This window comes from Fukomys damarensis, unplaced genomic scaffold, assembly GCF_012274545.1.
Source record: "Fukomys damarensis isolate Sample0158 unplaced genomic scaffold, DMR_v1.0_HiC HiC_scaffold_36, whole genome shotgun sequence".
NCBI lineage: Eukaryota > Metazoa > Chordata > Mammalia > Rodentia > Bathyergidae > Fukomys > Fukomys damarensis.
The window spans coordinates 48,691,741-48,711,812 of NW_022900948.1; the positions used below are offsets into that span (position 1 = coordinate 48,691,741).

The following is a 20,072-nucleotide window of genomic DNA, read 5'->3' on the forward strand; positions in this document are numbered from 1 at the left end:
GGCAGTCAAAGCCATCGAACAGGCAGCCCGCCGAGTTGCACTGGCTGTCACAGCGGCCGTCGCTGAAGTACTTCCAGCACTGCAGGGACTGTGAGCAGTTCTTCCACGGGTCATTGAAGTTAAGGGAGCAGTCGCCGCCGTCCCAGCCACAGGCGTGGTTGTTGCACTGTAGGCTGCAGACCTTGTTGCCCGCGTCCTCCTGACACTCGGGCAGCTCACAGGCCTCTTCAACCTGCGGCGGGGGGATGTCACGCCCAGCGCCTCCCGCGAAGCTGTAGTCCAGGATGTGGCACAGGAGCCCGTTGAACTTGGCGGGGCACAGGCAGCGGTAGAAGGGGCTCTCGGCCATGGGCTCACAGGTGCCCTGGTTGTAGCAGGGGTTGCTGCCTACGCAGGGGCTGCTGGCTGGGAACTGGCACTCGGGGCCCGTGAAGGCGCCCAGGCACAGGCAGGTGGGGCTTCGCGGGCCCGAAATGCACGTGCCACCATGGAGGCAGCGCAGAGTGCCGCATGTACGCCCGTCGTTCTCGCAGGTGGCGCCCTCGAAGCCCTGCACGCGGGAGGCGGACAGGTGTCAGGGCAGCTGCTCCCAGCACCACTTGCTGGGCCAGGTGCCACTGTATCCCCTCCCCGTGGAGTACCCTCGCGTGATCTCAGACCAGGGAAAGGCCCAGGAGTGCAGAGGGAAGGAGGGAGCGGGACACGGAGCCCAGAGCGCTCAGGGCTGTGACTCTCTCCAGCATGACCCTGTGATGGTGGCCGTGTGTCCTGCCACACGAGCCCAGAGCAGCCCTAGAGCAAGCCGTGCCGCCACGACCCACTGCCACATGGCGCGACACCACGCCGGGCAGGGGCCACAGGGCCTCTGCATCTGCTCTTCCACAGACCCGAGCCTGCTCACCAGCGGCATGTTCAAGAACGTGCCTGGGGAACGAGGCTGGGGTAGCAAGGCCCCTCACTGGCCGGGGGTCAGCACTGCACCTACCGCAGGGCACCTGCAGATGAAGCCACGGGCGGTGTTGGCGGCCACAGCGCAGGCGCCCCCGTTCTTGCAGGGCTTGCCCTTGCAGCCGTCGATGACCGACTCGCAGCGGCGCCCTGGGGGAGGAGGCAGGGGCAGCGTGCCCGTCAGACCCCGCGCAGGCCACAGGCCCCGCCCGGCCCTGTCCACTCCCAGCAGCACCCACCGGTGTGGCCGGCGCGGCACTCGCAGTGGAAGTCGTTGACACGCTGCACGCAGTTCTGGGTGCCGCGAGCGTCACACGGGTTGGACAGGCACTCGTTGACGTCGCCCTCACACCGCTCGCCCACGAAGCCCGGCGGGCAGGTGCAGGTGTAGCCACCCACCTGGTCCACGCAGGTGCCGTTGTTGAAGCACTTGGGGCTGCGGGAAGCGGGATTGAGGAGCGGGCTGCAGTCATCCATGTTGATCTCGCAGTGCACACCTGCAGGGGACGCTTCAGTCAGGGCCGGCTGTGTCCCCCACAGCCCGAGGCCCATGGCAACCCCGGGGCACATCCCCTGCTGCGCAGACTCTCGGCCCACAGGCGGGCTCCAGGGTGTCACGGCCAGGGAAGCCTGGCCTGCATGCTCAGTGGGCAAGGTGGCTCACCCTGCGTGCCCCGTGGGCAGGAGCACTTGTAGGTGTTGGTGAGGTCAATGCAGGTGCCCCCATTCTGGCATGGCTGGGACAGGCACTCGTTGATCTCCTCCGAGCAGTTGGCCCCATGGTAGCCAGCCACGCACTGCGGGACAGAGGGTGGGCGGGTCTTGCAGGGCCGAGGACCTGGCTGACCCTCGTGCCCAGGAGGCCCTCGGTGTGCCCGGGCCAGTCTGGTCGTGGACGAGGGCTGGCCTGCGGGCTGGGCACCTGCCCCACTGCTCATGCCCCACTCCTCCTCCAGCTGCCTTCCCCACACCCGGCCCTGATGGCCAGGGCCATCAGGCTCAGACCCCTGCAGTGCCAGCTCAGGTCTCAAAACCCATCTGGGCGCCCACCTCACCTTGCAGGAGTAGCCGCCCAGGTAGTCGGTGCAGGTGGCCCCATTCTGGCAGGGGCTAGGTGAGCACTCGTCCACCTCCCCCTCGCAGTAGCTGCCCGTGTAGCCAGCCTGGCAGCGGCAGTGGTGGGTGTTGCCCGCATCCACGCAGAGTCCTCCATGCTGGCACAGGTGGGTGACATCGATTCCTGTGGGGACAGGGGTGAGGCTGGGGCTCCCGGCTCGGCCCCACCCTGGCCTGTCTCCACACCCTCCTGGCCTGGTGGCACAGGGGTCGGGGCTGGGCCCCGCTCTGACCTTGCTGCTTCGCCGCTACCTCGCAAGAGACGCTGGGCACATCACAGTAGAGGCCGGTCCAGCCGCTGTGGCACTCGCAGCGGTACAGGGTGCTGGTCTGCCAGCACTGGCCCCCGTTTTTGCAGGGGGAGGAATCACACCAGCGCACGAGGTTCTAGGGAAAGATGGGCCAGCAGCTCAGCACCTGCAGCCCGGATCCTGTGCCCCAGGCTGTCAGCACCCACATCAGCCAGAGCCTCAGGTCCAACATGCAGTGACTCCGCTCCGGAGGTGGAGATGGACACGGGGCCTGCTGCCTGGGAGAACCAGGGTTGGGGTCCACCTCTCCCGAACATCTTTATGATGGTTTTTGCAAGAACATTCCACGAATATGTTCAATGCAGATAACCAGCTCCCGTAAAAGCACCAGGTTCTACCACTTTCTGGAGGACTACGTAGTTCCCAGGTGGCTCTGGGAGCCACCGTGGGACCTGCACCATATCCCCCCATCTACACCCCCTACCCCCTGCACACGGAGGGCCCCGTCCTGAGCCTGACCCTCCTCTCTCCAAGCCCAGAGCTGCTGCCCTCCTCCGCCCCTCGGCAGCCCTGCTCACCTGGCAGTTGAGGCCGGTGTAGCCCTGTGGGCAGGTGCACTTGTAGGTGCCGTAGCTGTCCTGGCAGGTGCCACCGTGCAGGCAGGGCCTCGAGTCGCACTCGTTGATGTCGTGCTGGCAGTAGCTGCCCGTGAAGCCGGGCGGACACAGGCAGGTAAAGGAATTGATGCCGTCCACGCAGGTGCCACCATTGAAGCAGGAGCTGGAGGCGGCAGCAGCACAGGAGGGGTGAGTGGCACCTCTGGGCCGCAAGCCCCATCAGCCTTACACCATCTCCCGCTCCCTTCCTGGGCCTTTCGTCATTGCTCAGGGAGAGGGGCTGGACGACACGCGAGGCTGTGCGCTCTGCTCTCCTGGGCTTGCAGGTGATGAGTAGGAGCTGACTGCTGTTCGGAGGTGGCTTGGCTAGACCTGGCACCTGTGCCTGTGACCCGGAAGACCTTTGTTCCTCCCCTCTGTGCTCCCTCTCTCTCTCACCTCCACAAGGTGAGCAGCTTTCCAACCTTTTTGAAACTGTTGGGCCAGCACAAATCTCCCCCTTGTGAGCTGTTTTTCTCTGGTATTTTGTTCCAGGGACACACAGCTGACTAACACAGGTGGGTGAGGTACTAGCGAGAGAAAAACCAGAGCCAGGCACGATGTGGGACAGAGCTGTCCCAAACCAGAGGTCGCCTGGCATCCAGTGCTGGACTTCTGGAGACGCAGGGCTCAGGAGAACAGGATGGGCTAAGATGGTCTTGTGTGATAGGAGGCAGCACTGCCAGCCCTTCGGGGTGAGCCACAGGAGTCTGGGTTCTGGGCCACCAGAGGGGGTCACGAGCTCTTTCAGGGGACACTGCAGCACGGCCAGTGAGGTCAGCTCAGTGCTGTACCCCGGGGCCGGGCAGACTCCGGCGTGTGCCTCAGCTGCTGGGCACCGCGTGTGGCCTCACATCCGCTCGGCGCCCACCTCTCCGTGCAGTCAGGCGTGTTGTTCTCACAGTGGATGCCGTTGAAGCCCGCGGGGCAGGTGCACGTGTAGCTGTCCACGCAGTCAGTGCAGTTGGCGCCATTGCGGCAAGGGCTGCTGGCACACTCGTTGGTGTCCTCCTCGCAGAAGGTGCCCCGGAAGCCAGGCAGGCAGTCGCAGAAGGCTGCGTCGACGCCATCAGTGCAGGAGCCCCCATTGTGACAGGGGTCTGAGGGGAACAGGAGGGCGAGCCTGAGAGGGGGCACTGCCCGCAATGTGGGGATGGAGTACACAGGTGTGCCTGCAGGGAGGCCCAGGAGACCCTTTACAGCAGCTTGTGCGGGATCTGGGCCCCAGGCCAGGGTGGAGGGACTTTTACCACCTCAGCAGGCCAATCAAGGGTCCAGTGACATGTCCCTGCCTTTCTCAACTGGGTGAAGCTGGCCTCAAACACACAGCAATCCTCCTGCCTCAGCCTCCTAAGTGCTGGGGTTACAGGTGTGCACCACTATGACCGGCATTCTATTCTTATTCTAAGACGGGATCTTCAAGCTGCCGAGGCAGGACTTGAAATTTCAGTCCTCCTGCCTCAGCCTCCTTAAGTACCAGGATTAGAGGCACGCACCATCGCACCAGGTCTAAACCTCTGCTTTCTGTGGTGCCGGAGAGGGGATTCCCGTACCCTGGTGGGGCTGGACCAGGACTAAGCCTCAGGCTGGAGCACTGGCTCACCCCACACCAGCACCGTCCTGGGGGAGAATCATGCCCTGCTCCGGTGCCTTGGCTCCCTGGCACCCAGCTGGGAGTGCCGAGCAGGCTCCTGGAGAGTGGTTGGCCACACGAGGCCTGGCGTGGAGCCTGGAGGGCGTCCCGCACCTGGACTTGCTCCCTCCCAAGACTCAGGTGGTGGAGCAGGCCCGGGGCCTGGCCTCTCTGGGCCCTGACAGTGGACACTGCCAGGGCCGGGCGGCGGCAGAGCCACCGTCCCCCTCCCACGCGCACCGCAGCGACGGCCACTCACTGGGCCGGCAGTCGTCCACATCAGTCTCACAGTCGCGTCCGGCGTAGCCGGCCTGGCAGCGGCACCGGTAGCCCCCGTCAGTGTTGTGACAGGACGCACCATTGCGGCACGGGCTCTTCACACACTCGTTGATGTCAACCTCACAGGTCTGCCCTGCAGGGAGGTGGCTGGCTGGTCACCCATGGCCTCCGCCTTCGGGGCCCCGTCCAAGCTGCGGCGCCCACCCACAGTGCCTCTCCCGACCCCACAGGGGTGTCCACGGCCCCACAACTGCCCCGTGCCCCAATTTTAGGTCAGGACAGCTGCGGATGTGCAGGGTGGGAAGGGACAAGGCCAGTTCCCAGCTCTGCAGCTTCCCTGAGTGTGGGCCTGGCCGGGGCCCCCAGGCCACCCCGCTCCCTGCCCATCTCCGTCGGGTCCAGGCCAGCCTCACCCTGCCAGCCACTGGGGCAGACACAGGAAAAGCTTTCATAGTCCTCGGACTCCTTACACACTCCGCTGTTCTTGCAGGGGCTGGGGACACACGGGGCCAGCACCACCTCACACGTGGTTCCTAGGGAGACACACTTGGTGAGGCCTGGGCATGGGTGTCCTGGGCGGAGCCCACAGATCCGCCGGCCACACCTGCCAGCTGTCCTGCGTCAGCACCCACACCTGGCCCTACAGGGAGGCGGCGTGATGGGTGACAGGTCCTGAATGAGCGGGAGCAGACAGGGATGCTGAGGACAAGCCACACTCTGAAGCCACCTCTCTCTGCCTTGTGGGCTGCGGGCATAGCTGGGACTCACCCTGCCGGAGGTTCCAGGAACAGGTGCCAGGACAGGTGCCCCAGCTGGGTGGGGCCTGGGCCGCCCTCACCCCTTCCCCATGTCCCTGTGAAGAGCTGACTGCAGCTCTGGGTCACTGGAGGCCGTGGACAGAAGGGACAAGGTGTGGCACCAAGACCCCAGGCACATCCTGCCTATGGGCGCCATCTCTGGGCCTCAGGCTGGGTAGGGACCCGGTGACGGCCACAGGGGCCTGTGTGCACCGAAGTGACTTCCGCAGGCCAGGTCACCTCCTGTTGATGGTGCAGGGCCAGCCCCCGAGAGCAAGGAAGCAGTACCTTCCTTGTCTCCCCACGTCCCCGGCCCACTGGTGTGACTTTCCAGGGACCTCTATCGGTTTCCACGGTGACCTAGCCAGGCAGGAACTTCGCCAGAGTTTCCGACAATTGTGCAGAGGAAGCAGGAAGCGGGCAGGCAGGAAGCGGGTCAGCACGGCCCGTCCTCCCGCCCGCTGCTATCAGTGCCTCCAAAAGGGACACAGGCGCGCCCGGCCTCTGAGCGTCCTCACTGACCAACAGAGACAAAGTCCAGGCCCCTGGCTTTAGTCAAAGCAAACAATTTCCTGGCCCCGGGCCGTGGGTGTCATGGGAACATGGCACCCCTACTCCACCCCGGCCCAGGCAGCGCTTTCTGCCCAGCCCCTGGGACTGCTGTCGAATGCCTTGGACAGCTCTCTGACAGGGACCATTTCCTGCGACCCCCGTGGCCACGCCCACAGCAGGGGCTGGATGCTAGGGGAGGCAGCTTCTCTCTCCTTGGCCCCAACACAGGGCTCCTTGTTCCCCAGCACAAAAAGGCTGCCGTGAAAGGAATCCCTCGGCCCAGCTGGGGGGAGGGCGGCCCAGCCCACAGAGGCCCGAGAGATGAGGAAGGCCAGGGAGACCCCACAGGCCCAGCCTGGGCACCACCTCAACAGTCGCACGGCCTTGCCTCTGCCACAGGTGCCAAATGAGGTGCCTGGGACGCACCTGTCTACCTGTCTGCTCACCCGCCAGCCCCGAGCCCAAACGCAGCAGAGCCCAAGGCCCTCCCACAGCGCAGAGCCGCCAATGCCCACCTGTGTAGGGCAGTGGGCAGTTGCACTTGTACCCAGCCACGTCGTCGATGCACGCGCCCTGGTTCAGACACGGGTTGGACGCGCACTCGTTGATGTTGGTCTGGCAGTTGGGGCCTGCGGAGGGGGCGCGGTCAGCGGCGGCGGCGGCAGGAGGAAATGCGTGGCCGTGCTGGCCTGGCCGCGTCCCCCAGGCCCGCGCACCACACCACGGCTCACCGCTGAAGCCCTCGCGGCAGGTGCACACGTAGCCGCTGGTCATGTCCCGGCAGGTGCCGCCATTCACGCAGGGGTTAGACTCGCACTCGTCGTTGTTGACGTCACAGTTCGTCCCACTCCACCCAGGGTCACAGTCACATCGGTACCTGGAGGAGCGGCCACACCCCGGGTCAGCGTGGGCCGAGCTCTGACACCCGGAGTCCATCCACGGGGATCCGCGCACCCTCTAAAGTGAGACAACGCCCAGTAGGGAGCACAGTGGGGCCTCTGAGATGGGCACCGCGGCCAGGCCCTTCCCACGCGCCCACTGGCAGCGCAGGGCTGAGCATGGTGCTCTGCGCATGGCAGCGTGAACGGCTCCTCCCGCCGACACCGGCGGGTCAGGCCCTCCTCACCAGGAGTGCTCTCGGGTCCCGCGTACCCATTGAGGCTGTCCAGGCAGGTCCCATGTATGCAAGGGTTGCTGCTGCACTCGTTGACCTCGGACAGGCACGTGGGGTCGTGGTAGCCCTCGGGGCAGCGGCAGGTGAAGCCGTTGATGCCGTCCTCGCAGGTGCCCCCATTGTGGCAGGGGCTGCCCGCACACTCATCCACATCGATGTTGCACATGCTCCCTGTGGGCAGAGCCGGGGGCTCAGCTGGGCCTCGGTCCCCCAGCTGCTGGTGCCAGCTGCACCCGTGATGCCCACTCCCTCCTGCCACCCTCCCAGTAGTGCCTGTCTGACCGCGGGACATGATCAGGTGCACGGGGAAGCGGCAGCAGATGTCTTCTGCTCAGAACCCAGCCACGCCCAGGGCTGCTGAGGGACACAGACAGGGCCGTGCTGACCAGTGATGGAGTGCGGCCCCTCGGCCCTCTCCTGGTCTCTGCGGTAGGCAGTGCAGCCTGCCAGCTCCACAGCCTTTGTCACCCCTGCCCTTAGGCCCCTAAGTCCCCACAGATCAGCCTGTCCGAGGGGCCTGGGTGGACTGTGCCCCTGCCCTCAGCTCTGCCTGTGCCCCGTGGACCCCTCACCCGTGTAGCCCGGCTCGCAGGCACACTCGTAGCCATCGATCTTGTCCAGGCAGGTGCCAGCATCGCAGGGGTTGCTGGCGCAGTCGTCCAGGTTGATCTCACAGTTGGGTCCTGAGGGCACAGTGGTGTGGGGTGGTCAGTTCCAGAGCCCTACCCACCCTGCCCACCACGCCCACCCAGCGCCGGCCTCAGCCAGACACCTGTGGTCCCCTTGAGGCAGAGGCAGAGGTAGGCATTGTCGCGGTCCTGGCAGGTGCCCCCGTGGCGGCAGGGCTGGCTAGAGCACTCATTAATGTTGGTCTCACAGTGGTGGCCAGTGTAGCCTGGCTGGCACAGGCAGGTGAAGGCAGCGATGCCGTCCTTGCAGGAGCCGTAGTGGCAGGGATCAGGGTCACACTCGTTGATGTCCACCTCACAGTGCGTCCCTGTGTACCCTGTGCCACAGGAAGGCTCAGGGCCAGCTGCTCCCTGAACCCTCGCCACCCTCACACCCGGCCCGGGAAGCTGCGACCAGCCTGGATCACAGTGCTTGCTTGGGGTGGGCTGCATGAGCCTCATTGTCCCTCTTGGAGCCTTGGCCGAACTGTGCTTCCTCCCGGCCCCTGCCCTCCCCGCTGGCCCGCACAGCTCCTCCGCACCTTCTGTGCACACACAGGTGTAGGTGTTGGGCCCATCCAGGCACTTGGCGCCATTCCTGCAGGGCGTGCTGGCGCACTCATCCACGTCGTACTGACACAAGTGCCCGCTGAAGCCTGTACCAGAGAGGGCCAGTGTCATGGATGGTGCCATGGCCCCATGCCTCTCCCCAGCCAGGCTCCAGCCCAAACTCGACAGCAGACCCTGGTTTCACCCGGCCCCTCACTGCCTCTGCAAGGCGGTGACCAGTGGGCTGCTGGCCTTCACCTCTGGAGAAGACTCACTTCTGAACCCTTTGGTTGCTATGGCAACAGCTACTCCAGGCTGTGAATGGGACTCCCCTCCCTGTCTGTGTTTGAGGTGGCTGATTTACATCTTGAGAGGCCCTAAGGCCCAGCCCTGCCCCTGGAGGCCCCTCTGCTCCTCACTCCTGGTTCTGGCCTCCCAGAGCACCAGAAGGGGCACAGATTCCCCACCTGAGAGAATGCATGGTGATCCAGTGCCCTTCTTCCCTGGAAGGAGGGTTGTGCTCCATCAGCAGGAGGGGGCGTCTTGGCCCTGTGAACCCGTACCCAGCATACCCGGCAGGATGGGGCTGCAGGAAATACCCTCAGCACTCCCAAGGGAAGGTGCTCACTTCGCAGGAGCCGGGACCCCGAGGAGTGGGAGCAGGGGCGGTGGCAGGATGGACTGGGCGAGGCTCACCGGTTGGACACTCGCACAGGAACTCGCTGACCCTGTCCAGACAGCGTCCATTGTGCAAGCAGGGGCTGCTGGCGCACTCATCTGTGTTGACCTCGCAGTACACCCCCTCGTAGCCTGGGGACAGTGATGCCACAGATTGCCTCAGGGGCCTCCACTACAGCCCCTCGAGTGGGAGTCCGGGGCAGCTGAGTATCCAGGCCACTGTGGCAACCCCTCTGCCTCCCAGGGCTGCTGCATCCACCTGGCCCTGGCCCACTCACTGCTGTGGCCTGTGGGCCTGCCTCAGCTTCCCCAGATGACCCCAGAGACCGTGACCTGGGTGAGAACTGAGGCCTCCCAGACTCGGCCCCTGCAGGACCCCTGCATGGCCCCTGCCTGCTCACCCGGCATGCAGATGCACTGGAACTCCCCGATCTGGTCAAGGCAGGTGGCGTCGTTCTGACAAGGGTTGGAGATGCACTCATTGACGTCGATCTCACAGCGGGGGCCGGTGTAGCCCTGCAGACACTGGCACTCGAAGGAGCCCAGGGTGTTGATGCACTTGCCCGCATGCTCACAGGGGTTGGCACCTGCAGGAACAGGAGGGTGCCAGTGAGGGGCTGTGCCGGGCACCCCAGCCTCCCCCAGCAGACTGGAAGCCCCGTGTCCCCTGCACCCTGCACAGGAACTTACCCAGCGCACATTCATCCACATCCTGGCTGCAGGCCGGGCCCGTGTACCCTGAGGGGCAGGTGCAGATGGCCTTGCCGTTGACAGGGTTGGTGTCACAGTTGGAGCCCTCGTTGCAGGGGTTGCTGATGCAGGCATCATTCAAGTGACACAGCAGGCCTGGTGGCATGGCGGGGGGACTCAGTGGCACTGGCCCTGCTTGGGCCGGTCCCTCCCACATGCGACCCAGAGGGGCCCCTATCATGGCCCTCTGGAGCTCGGGGACCCCACGGCCATACCAGCCACACACTCTCACCTGTGCGGCCGTGGGGACACTCGCAGTAGAAGGAAGCCACGCGGTCGTGACAGGTGGCCCCATTAAAGCAGGCAGCACTCGCGCAGTCGTCGATGTTCTCGCTGCAGTCCTCGCCCGTCCAGCCGTTCACACACACACAGTTGTAGCCACCGTGGGTGTTGTGGCAGGTGCCACCGTTCTGGCAGGCGTTGGGCATGAGCTGGCACTCGTCCACATCCTCCGTGCAGTACTGACCTGCGGGGCCGGGGACACTCAGCCCTGATGCCCCCTACAGAATTCTTGGCCCTGGGAGCCCTCCAGAGCCAGCTCCTCCCCCTGCAGCCAGACTGTCCCTCATTCCCCTCTTGGCAGCAGAGTGAGATGTCACCTCAGCTCACCGCTGTGTCTGTCACTCCCACCAGGGAGTCCCCAAGGGCAGGGCCCTCCTCTTCCAGCCCAGCAGGCTCACCCTGAATGCTCAGGCTTCCACCTGGCTCACCAGGGCCCTGGCCAGCATAGGCTGTGTCTGCACAGATCTAGGATGGGCACCGTAGGCCCTGCTCCTGAGAGGAGCTCCCCCTGTGCCACCCTTCTTGACTCCCTGGGCTCTGGAAGCCTGGCCTGTGTGCACCCAGAAAGCTGAGGGCTGCCTGTGCAGCCCATACTTCCAACAGCCAATACATCCACGTGGCCAGGCCACACCCCCAAATACATGCTTGCCCACCCAGCTGCCTCACAGCCTGTTAACCCCACCCGGGCCACACCCTAGACCAGCAGCCACGCCCAGGCCACGCCCCACAGGCCCCCACCACGCCCACGCTTCACCCCGCCTACTCACCTGTCCACTCCGGTGGGCAGCGGCAGTTGTAGGTGTTCACACCATCCACACAGGCACCCCCATTCCTGCAGCTGTTTCCTGGGCAGTCATCCACATTCTCCTCACAGTTCTGGCCGGTGAAGCCTGCCAGAGGGGCCACAGGTCAGCTTCCGCCCTGGGGGGTCCCAGCCTGCCCCAGAAGGCACAAGCTTCTGCACTTCCCCTTGGGCCCACGATGCCCTGCTCGGGCCAGAAGGGCTGCCCTGCTCCAGCACTGGGTCCTGTGACCAGGCAGCACCCCATGCACACAGGCGACACAGTCTTCTGCTAGAAATCACAGTGTGAGGGCCCGCTGACCAGGGATCCAGGAGCACCAGGTCTGGAAGGTGCTGCCACAACCCCTCCTGCCTCACAGGCTACCAGAGGCTCCAGCAGTGGTTCCCCGGTGTGTCAGGGCTCTCTATGACAATCCAGGGGGGTGGCACAGACACCTGCATCTTGGGGGACTGATATCAGGGCTTGGGAGCCTCCACACTGGGGGGTGGCCCTGCTCAGCCAGGAGGTGGTGGACCTTTCTGAAGGTATAGAGCTGGGTTGGCCCCCTCTTCCCAAACAGCCCAGGGCCACCCCCAGGTGCAGCCCTGCTGCTTAGCCCCACGAGGGCCTGCTCAGCAGCCAGTTAGCTATTAATCCACTCAACTCCCGCCAGATCAATGATCAACCCAGAAAGGCATCCGGCAACAGCCAAACCTGCAGCCGGTTACTAATTAACACCCCACTGGGATGCCTTTGACCCCTCCTGTCTGCCTCCTCCCTCCCAGACCCCCACCCCATCAGCCACACCAGAGTCAGGGCAGGAAAAGCCAAAACAGCAGCGATCAGGCAACTTGGGAAGCAGTTCAACTGACTCGGGGTGCAGGACCCTGAATGTTCCCTTGGGCCTCAGAGGGCTGCACGAGGGCTAGCACCACTTCTAACCCCAGCCCAGGCTTGGCAGGTTCAGGGGCTGCCACAGCTCCTCAGGTGGGCATCTGGGTGTGGGAGCTGCGTGTCAGGTCCAGGCAAGCCCTGGGCTGAGTGCCACTGGCAGTACCCCAGCTGGCCCTCACGTGAAATGGCCCAACCTGGCATGAGGTCACAGCTGGGCCCTCCTCAGAGGGTGTCCCAGCTCTGCATACCATCTCCAGGACCCACTCTTCCTCCCTCATGACCCAGCACCCCAGCTGCCCGGTGTGTGCTGGGTCACCTGGGTCGTTGCCCTCACTGCCCTAGATGGGCTGGTGCCAGTTGCATGCCTGAGATCCTCCAATGAGGCCCCTCCCACCCCCACCCCCAGCATGCACTGCAGCCCCACCAGAGCGCAGCCCCTCAACGCATGTGGCTGACAGAGGTCTTAGGAGAGGTCTCAGGCCTGGTCACCGGGCCAAGAAGGCTGGGGGGCAGGAAAAGGAGTGGCCTGGCCTGCCCTCATTCACTGATGACTTTCAGGAAATGCAAGGCCTGGGCTGGTCCCAAGGCCTGGGCTGGCCTTGCAAGCTGCGGCAGCAGCCAGCTTCCCCTGTGCAGGGGCTGGGGTGCCCTGGGGTGGCACCACCCTGGGTTCACCTCTAGGGCAGCTGGACCCTGTGCACCCTGGCTCCCCGACCCTGAGCCCCTCCCCGCCTAACTGCTATGGCTTTAGCTGACAGATGAGATTACAGGAAGTAATACCGTGACGGAGGTGACATGCATACAACCCTGTCCCCAGAGATGGGGGAAACATGGGGGTTACACGGGCCAGGCGCACCCTCAGCAGCAGAAGCCCTATAACTCACATGTGGGTTTTAGGAAACTGGACGTGGAATAGCCCAAGCAGCTGCAAAGACAGGGCAGGGCCCGCCTGGGAGGCCGCGGGGACCACCCAGCAGGGATATGCCTATCCCGGAGGCAGGACAGAGGGAAGGAGCTCAGGAGTCATGGGCCCAGGACCAGCCCTCCACTGACCACATGTCAAGCAGAAAGGGCCTGGGGTAGATGGTGCTGTCGCAGGGCATTCAGCTGGGGCCCTGGCCTCACACCTGCCCCCTCCCAGGGATCGCTCCACACGCCCCACTCCTGTGACCCCTGGGCAGACCTACCTGGCAGGCACGCACACTCATGGGTGGTCTCCCCTGTGGGGCGGCAAGTCCCCCCATTCTGGCAGGGCGAGGGGCTGCAGGGAATGTAAGGCAGCTCGCAGTGGGTGCCGGTGTGCGTGGGGCGGCAGGCGCAGCGGAAGGAGCCCACTTCGTTGTGGCAGGTGCCCCCATGGCGGCACAGCCCCGGGGTCTGGCTGCACTCGTTCACATCCTGCCGGCAGGTGGGGCCATGGAATCCAGGCCGGCAGCCACAGATGTAGGAGGCCTCGAAGGGCAAGCAGTGGCCACCATTGGCACAAGGGTTGGAGGCACACGGGTCAGCCTGCTGGCATGATTTCCCTGGAGGCAACAAGGTAAGGGGTCAGCGGGCCACCTCACCCATAGACAGGGAGGCTAGGGACAGCTTTGGGCACTGTGGAGGCACCAGCCAGGATCACCCAGGGCTGTAACAACTGTTTCTACACCTGCAGGACCAAGGGTTCCAAGGGTCCAAGTGACCACCCAAGGATAGGACTAGCATAGGGGACAGTATGGTTGAGGCCTGGAGTGGGGCTGCTGAAAACCAGGCCACTAGAGGGCTATAAGCAGGGCCCAGAGTTGTTCAGTGCAGCTGTGGGAGCCTCACCTGACCAGCCTGGGGGACAGCGGCATTTGTACTCTGTGAGCGTGAGCAGGTCACAGGTGCCCCCGTTGCGGCAGGGCCCAGAGAGGCAGGCGTTGTCCAAGGGTGTCAGACAGAGGGGCCCGGAGAAGCCCAGGGAGCAGCTGCAGGTGTAGTCCACGGTGCTGCCCCGGTCCACCACGTGGCAGGTCCCGGCGTTCTTGCAGGGGTTGCTGAGGCAGGGGTTGCGGTCCTGGCATAGCTGGCCCACGTAGGGCCCGCTGCAGCTGTCAGAGACACACAGACAGTTAGCTTCCCCCAGGCCCGCTGTCACGGCTACGGCGGCTTCCACTGCGGGCAGCATGAGCAGCCAGGCATGCGCCCCAGAACCAGGCTGGAGAGCTACAGGTGGGCAGACATTCCTCAGCGCGCCAGATGTTCTAGAACTGGACAGGAAGAGGTGGGAGACCGCAAAGGCTCCGAGTGCTAGGGTGGTTCACGCTGCAGAAGTCAGTTTCGTTACGTGACTTTCACCTCCACAGAAGGAAGCACCATGGACCGGTAACAGGACAGGCAGAGGCTGGGACACCGCAGCAAAACCAGCCTGGGGTTAAAGCCCCAGCAGGTGGGCAGGTGTCTACCACAGGGAGCAGGCTGGGCACAGCCTTCAGGGGAGGCCGCCTGCTCTCTTCCTCTAGCTCCCTGGTGATAAATATGCATCAGCGTGGGTAATGAAAGAGCTCACGGTTTCTTCAACTTTCAAATGCCAATGCCTCGGCAGACCCGGCAAGCAAGCACAGGACTGGCAGCCCCTTTTCTTTCTGCAGCATCCTCTCCAGGGCAGCCTCAGCTCCCTGCCTCACTTTCCGCTCTGCTTCCAAGTTTTCATGGTACACAGCAGCTGAGAATCTTACAGCTGGGGAAACCCAGATGCCATGGGAGGCATTTCCAGTCGACTGTGAGCCGGTCCTGTCCCGCTCTGGCGCACAGTCCAGGCCCTGGCAGAGGCAGATGGGCGGGGAGACACCTGCTTCCAGGCTGGTCCCACATGTTCCCTGCAGGGATGGGCTTGGCGTCTGCCACACACCCCTGGGAGCTGCCTCAGCCACCTGCTGGCCCATAAATCGCTGGCCTTGTCCCCTCCAGGTCTCATCCCCTGCGGGCTCTGGGAGCAGCCAGGCATCACTCTTCCCAGCAGCAAAGCCTGTGAGGCAGAACGTGCTGGCCCGGCAGAGCCACAGCAGGACATGGATGGAAGGGCTGGGGGCGGCCTCCTCCCACCTGGGAGCCACCTGAGTCCTGTCCTGTCTTCCAGAGCCGTGCCTGAGGACTGCCACCACCTGCCCCAGGATCACATCACAGCACCAGGGCACCCCAACCCCATGATGCTCCCAGGCACCCTGCCCCACAAACCCCAGCCCAGAGGTCCTTGCCTGCTTCCGCCCCAGCCGCAGACATGAAGCCCAAAGGCAGGACAGTCCCAGGAGCACCTGAGGTGCCTCCGCTCAGCAGCAGGGTTGCTCTCAGCCCCAGAGGTCTGGGAGGCATCTGTCTTCCCTGAAGTCTTTCATCTGGGGCCGTGCTTGGGTGGGAGGACGCAAAATGGCCACTCTGACTGACCATCTGTTGCCCAAAGCCAAAAGTCCCCAACCAACTGGTTTAAAGAAAATAAACCGCCCCGCCCCCGGAGAATTCTCTCAGGCCTTAAGGACGACCCAGTGTGGGAAGCTGGGGGCGTGGGCAGCCTGGGAAGCGGGAGGCTTCCCATGTGGCCTCCATGTCACACCTGCCTCGAGAGGCACCACGGGCTCCTGCAGGGCCTCACTCGGAGCCCAGTGGGGCGCAGGCATGGCCCTTGCTGTACTGGGATCCAGTTCCGGTTGGCCCAAGCAGCCTCAGGGAGCCAGGGACCTGAAGGCCAGGCGGACAGAGCAGCCTCCTCCTGTATCAATGCCCCTTTGTGAGGCAGAAGTTGGCCGAGGCCCACTTGGAGAAAGGGCTTTTTTCTTTCCCAGCTGCTGACGAAGTCAGCAGGGGGTGGGTGCAAGACAGAGGGCGCTCAATCATCAAAGCCAGGTCGGAAGCACCATCCGGGACTCCCTGGAAGCTGGGCCTTCGGCCACGAAGGCCAAGGCACCAACGAGCCCACCTGGGCAGGCGAGATGTCACAGGCCCAGGCTGATTCCCAAAACTCTCACGTGGCTAGGCTCTGGGTCCTTGGTCCCAGTGGGTCAGCCTGGGGCCTCGAAGAGGTGGTCATGGGATGCTGCCAAATGCCCCAAGGCCCTGCCCACACAGCCACAGCATGGTCCCTTCTGCATCCCACAGGGCCCTCAAGCAAGGACTGGGGAACCCACTTGGCTGGATACAGGCTGCCAGCGAGGCTGCACCACGCAGGACCAGTGGGGAAAGAAACGTGCCCAATAAATCAGGAGGCGGCATCATGGACAAAGGGCAGCCAGGGAGCAGGTGCGCCTGTGGACAGACAGCTGCTCCTGCGGGCGCGGCCAGCCGCCAAGCCTGCGGGCGGGGCAGGAGCAAGGCAGCCAGTGGCCGAGCAGGCTCCACGTGGGGGAATGTGGTGGCTGAGAGGGCCCTTTGTCCTCCCCACTGCTATGCTGGGCCATGGAACTCTGAATGAAGCCATGATGCTATGGACGGGCAGGGCCACAGCGAGGCGACAAGGGCAGAAAGGGACAGCCATTGAAGCAGCTCTGAGGCCCAAAGGCCCTTTCTCTGCCCGTGCCTGGGCTCCCACTCCAGCTCTGCCCACCTGCCTGCACCTCTCCGCCACCCGGCTATGGAGCTGGGGCTGCCTGGGGACAGACATGTGTCACCTTCCTCCCCCAATACTGACATCCCTGGGGAGATGGGAGGGACCTCCAGGCTGCAGCTCAGTGTGGCCGGGGCCAGCAGCCCTGAGACCTGGACCCTCACAGCCTGGGCAGTAGCATGTGGCCACTCCGTCACCAGCACCTGTCCTGGCAGCTGGGGGTAAGCCATGAAAATCGGCATTTGGGCTTGGCCAAGAAAGTTGAATCCAACAGCTGGCTGGACCTGGGGAGTCCCAGAGTGTGCCTAGGCCAGGGTCCAGTTCTCCCACGTGGGAGCCCCGAGGTTCCCTGGACAGGACAACACTACCCACCCTCTCCACTCAGTGCCCTCTGTGGAACCCAGCCCCTTACCAGGTGTGCCCAAGACAGGCTCCCTCTCAAGGCTGCTTGGGTACCTGCTTAGCCACTTCCCCCCACCCCCAGTGGCCTGGCAAGTGCTGTGCAACCTGCTACATCCCAGCCTGGGCAGGTGAGCGGCAGGCGGCTTCCGGCTCTGGCAGAGCCAAGCCACACAAACTGCTCCTGAGCCTGCTGTCCTGAAGCTGCCGCCTGCCCTTTGTTCCCAGCCGCAGTATTTCCACTGTGCTGGCTCCGCTGCCCGCCCGGGCAGTGTGCTCCATAGAAATGCGACTCCCCAAAGCCTCCGGAGGCAGATGTTGCTGCGACCTTTCACCCAGCACTAATTCTAAATTGTGCTGTTTTCCTTTCCAAGCTAAGCGGCCATCTGCCACCCCAGGGGACAGATGACAGCTCCCTCCGCCCCAAAATGAGGAGGAGGGGCAGCAACGCAGTGGGGGCATTTACTCAGCTCCTGCCCACAGGGGGTTTAGGTTGGGGGTGAGGGGGCAAGAGACGGCTGAGCCAGGTGGTCCTAGGTGAGCCACTGGGGCAGAACTGTCATGGGTGGGGTGACTACAGCAGAGGGCCTGGTAGTGACCAGAGGAACTTGGGGTGAGGCTCACGGGACCCCGTCTGGCCTGCTTCCCCAGTGCAGTGGGAGTTGGGGCAGGGGATGGCACAGTGTGAGGGCTCTGGGCCTCGGGCAGCAGTGGCAGCACATCGAACTCATCACAGCTGGTGGGAGGGACCTCACCCTGGCCCAGACTGGCTGACAGGAGGTCCACAGTCCAGCCCGAGGGCCCGGCATCTACAGCCAGGACCAGCACAGCATTGTCCCTGCACCCACGGGACCAGGGACAGACAGCAGCCCTGCACTCCAAAGGATACACTGAGCAGCTGCACTCTAAGCAGGCACGGTGGCAGAGGAAGGGAGTGGGGAAGACCCCCGGTCTGGCCCGTCCCTCCTCAGAAGTCTGAAGTTTCCCCAGCACAGTACAGCGCAATGCAGTCCAAGGCCACCACTCCCAGGCAGCCCGGGCCATCCCCACCCAGGAGCCAGACCTCCCAGTGCCCTGCCCGCCTAGAAGTCCACTCCCCAGCCTTGGGCACTCTGCCCAGCGAGGGGAGTCTGGGCTCTGCGCCTGTTCTGCTCAGCCAAGACACAGCCAGGTCAACCACACACGACCCACACTGCTTTGAGGCGACCCACCTGCACTACCGTCCCTGCCCGGGCCAGTGGGCATCTGTGGGCAGGCTGGGAAGTGTGTGTGACATGGGCCCCTGCTGAAGGGGGAAATGAGGTCAGGGCTGAGTGGTCTAGGGAACAGACCCAAGCATGGGTCAACAAGCCGGGCCCTCTCCCTGGCCAAGGCTCCTGGGATGCGGGAGTCCTGGAACAACATACCTGGCTAGTCCAGGCCCCCAGTCCAAGCAGGGACCACCACCAACCAGGACCTAGGGCTTGTGGCAGGCTGGGCATGAGCTTGGGGACCTGTGGGATGCCCTGTGCCCTCCTGGGTCCCAAGGACAAAGTGTGGGAGACATGAGACCCTCAGGGCTCACTGTCTCATCCTCTCATGCCCCAAAGAGCCACAGCACATGAAGCCACAGGTGCAGCTAAGCCCACCACGTGGCCCAGGGTATGGAGGCCACAGCCTGGGACTGCAACCTGCCACCATTGCCCAGGAGCAGCCAGAGATGACCTGTGGTCTCTCCCAGCCTTGGGAGCAGGGAAGGGGCCAGGGCTGTAGGGAGGCTGGGCCCCCACCCCAACGAAGGGCAGACAGCTCCCAGCTCCACACAAAGTGCCATGACACCTGAGGGCAGCCATGGGCAGAGGAGGGCACAGAGCTGAGCCAGGGCAGGCAGATCAGTCCCACGGGCAGCCACAGGGCCAGCAAGGTCCCAGTCAGCCGGCTTTCCAGCCCACAGAGCTCCGACTTCCCCCCACAGCACAGCGCCGCCTTGGACAGTTCAAATGCACTGAATGAAGAGGGAAGAGGAAGCAGAGCGGGAAAAGCAAGCTTCCTCAGGGGCTGGGGAGCCCTTTGTGCAGGGGAGAAGGGACGGAACCTGTCCTCCAGGAAGCCACCTTTCCCACCGCAGGGAAACAATACCCCATTGGGTTTATTGTGCCTGGATGGCTGCACTTGGGAAGCAGTCTGCTCCAGTAGGGACAGAAAGGCCCCCTGTGGGGGTCAGGCATGGCCCCCTGCCCCCTGGGGTGGGCAGTGGTGACCCGTGGCTAGGGGCAGGGACAACCACTGGGCAGCGCCCCCCCACGCAGCTCAGCCAGCACAGGGACCTCGGGACCCTGGGGTCACCACTAGGGTGTGAAAAACGCCTGCCTGGGTGACCCCAAGGAAGTCCCTTCCTCCACTGGGGTAGTATCCCACCTGGTCCCCAAAAAGACAGCCCTAGGTCACAGACCAGGCTAGGCACGAGGGTCCTCCTGGGGCGATCCACTGTCCACTACTCCAAATGGCCCCTTGGCACACGCAGGGACAGTTGAGCACTATGGAGGCCAGGGATGGTCACATCCTGTGGCTAGGGGCTGCTGCTCCAGTTCCAGGAGGGCTGGAGCCCAGCCCCGTACCCTGCAGCCGCTCGCACTCAGCAGAAAGCAGTCGAATGGCACATGGGGCCAGGCTTGCCTTGAGAGTTAGTCCACAAGTCGATCGATGAAGCCAGGAGTCGCAGTCTGAGCTGGACGCCAAAGCCAGAAGTGATCTGGCAACTTCCTGCCTCTGCCTCTGAGCAGACGCCAACAGGGACCGCGGGAGGGGCCACCCAGGCAGGCAGCATGGCCAGGTCTGTGTCCAGCCATCCCTGTCCAAATGCCAGGGCCCCCGGCGTCTGTGCAGCACACAAGGGAGGCTGTGCCCAACAACGCAGACGCGGCCGCTATGGGCTGCACCTGGAGCCCCACTGTGGCCCAGGATGCTGGGCCCCCTCAGAGAGAAGCGTGGTGGCTAACAGGAACCCGGTGCCTGGGTTTTGCTGTCGAGGGCAGAGCAGCTGTCTCAGAGACAGACTGAGGGAGGGCGTCCCACACCCCACGCCACCCCACCCACGGCCCGACCAATCTCTCCCACACCCCCC

General features: G+C 64.2%; 1 protein-coding gene across 1 annotated transcript in view; it reads right to left on the reverse strand.

Moving 5' to 3' along the window:
- Notch1 (notch receptor 1) overlaps positions 1-20,072 on the reverse strand; it is a 38,649-nt gene that overhangs the window by 8,865 nt on the left and 9,712 nt on the right. The window contains exons 4-26 of the mRNA XM_033759006.1: positions 13,822-14,084; positions 13,197-13,535; positions 11,101-11,223; positions 10,284-10,517; positions 9,992-10,147; positions 9,703-9,888; positions 9,320-9,433; positions 8,617-8,730; positions 8,179-8,412; positions 7,979-8,089; positions 7,385-7,577; positions 6,964-7,109; positions 6,748-6,861; positions 5,297-5,416; positions 4,864-5,016; positions 3,843-4,071; positions 2,894-3,095; positions 2,298-2,451; positions 2,004-2,188; positions 1,613-1,745; positions 1,188-1,445; positions 986-1,098; positions 4-550 (exon numbers count right to left, since the gene is read on the reverse strand). Of these exons, the coding sequence (XP_033614897.1) occupies positions 4-550; positions 986-1,098; positions 1,188-1,445; positions 1,613-1,745; positions 2,004-2,188; positions 2,298-2,451; positions 2,894-3,095; positions 3,843-4,071; positions 4,864-5,016; positions 5,297-5,416; positions 6,748-6,861; positions 6,964-7,109; positions 7,385-7,577; positions 7,979-8,089; positions 8,179-8,412; positions 8,617-8,730; positions 9,320-9,433; positions 9,703-9,888; positions 9,992-10,147; positions 10,284-10,517; positions 11,101-11,223; positions 13,197-13,535; positions 13,822-14,084 (4,421 nt within the window). The remainder of the gene's footprint in view (positions 1-3; positions 551-985; positions 1,099-1,187; positions 1,446-1,612; positions 1,746-2,003; positions 2,189-2,297; positions 2,452-2,893; positions 3,096-3,842; positions 4,072-4,863; positions 5,017-5,296; positions 5,417-6,747; positions 6,862-6,963; positions 7,110-7,384; positions 7,578-7,978; positions 8,090-8,178; positions 8,413-8,616; positions 8,731-9,319; positions 9,434-9,702; positions 9,889-9,991; positions 10,148-10,283; positions 10,518-11,100; positions 11,224-13,196; positions 13,536-13,821; positions 14,085-20,072) is intronic.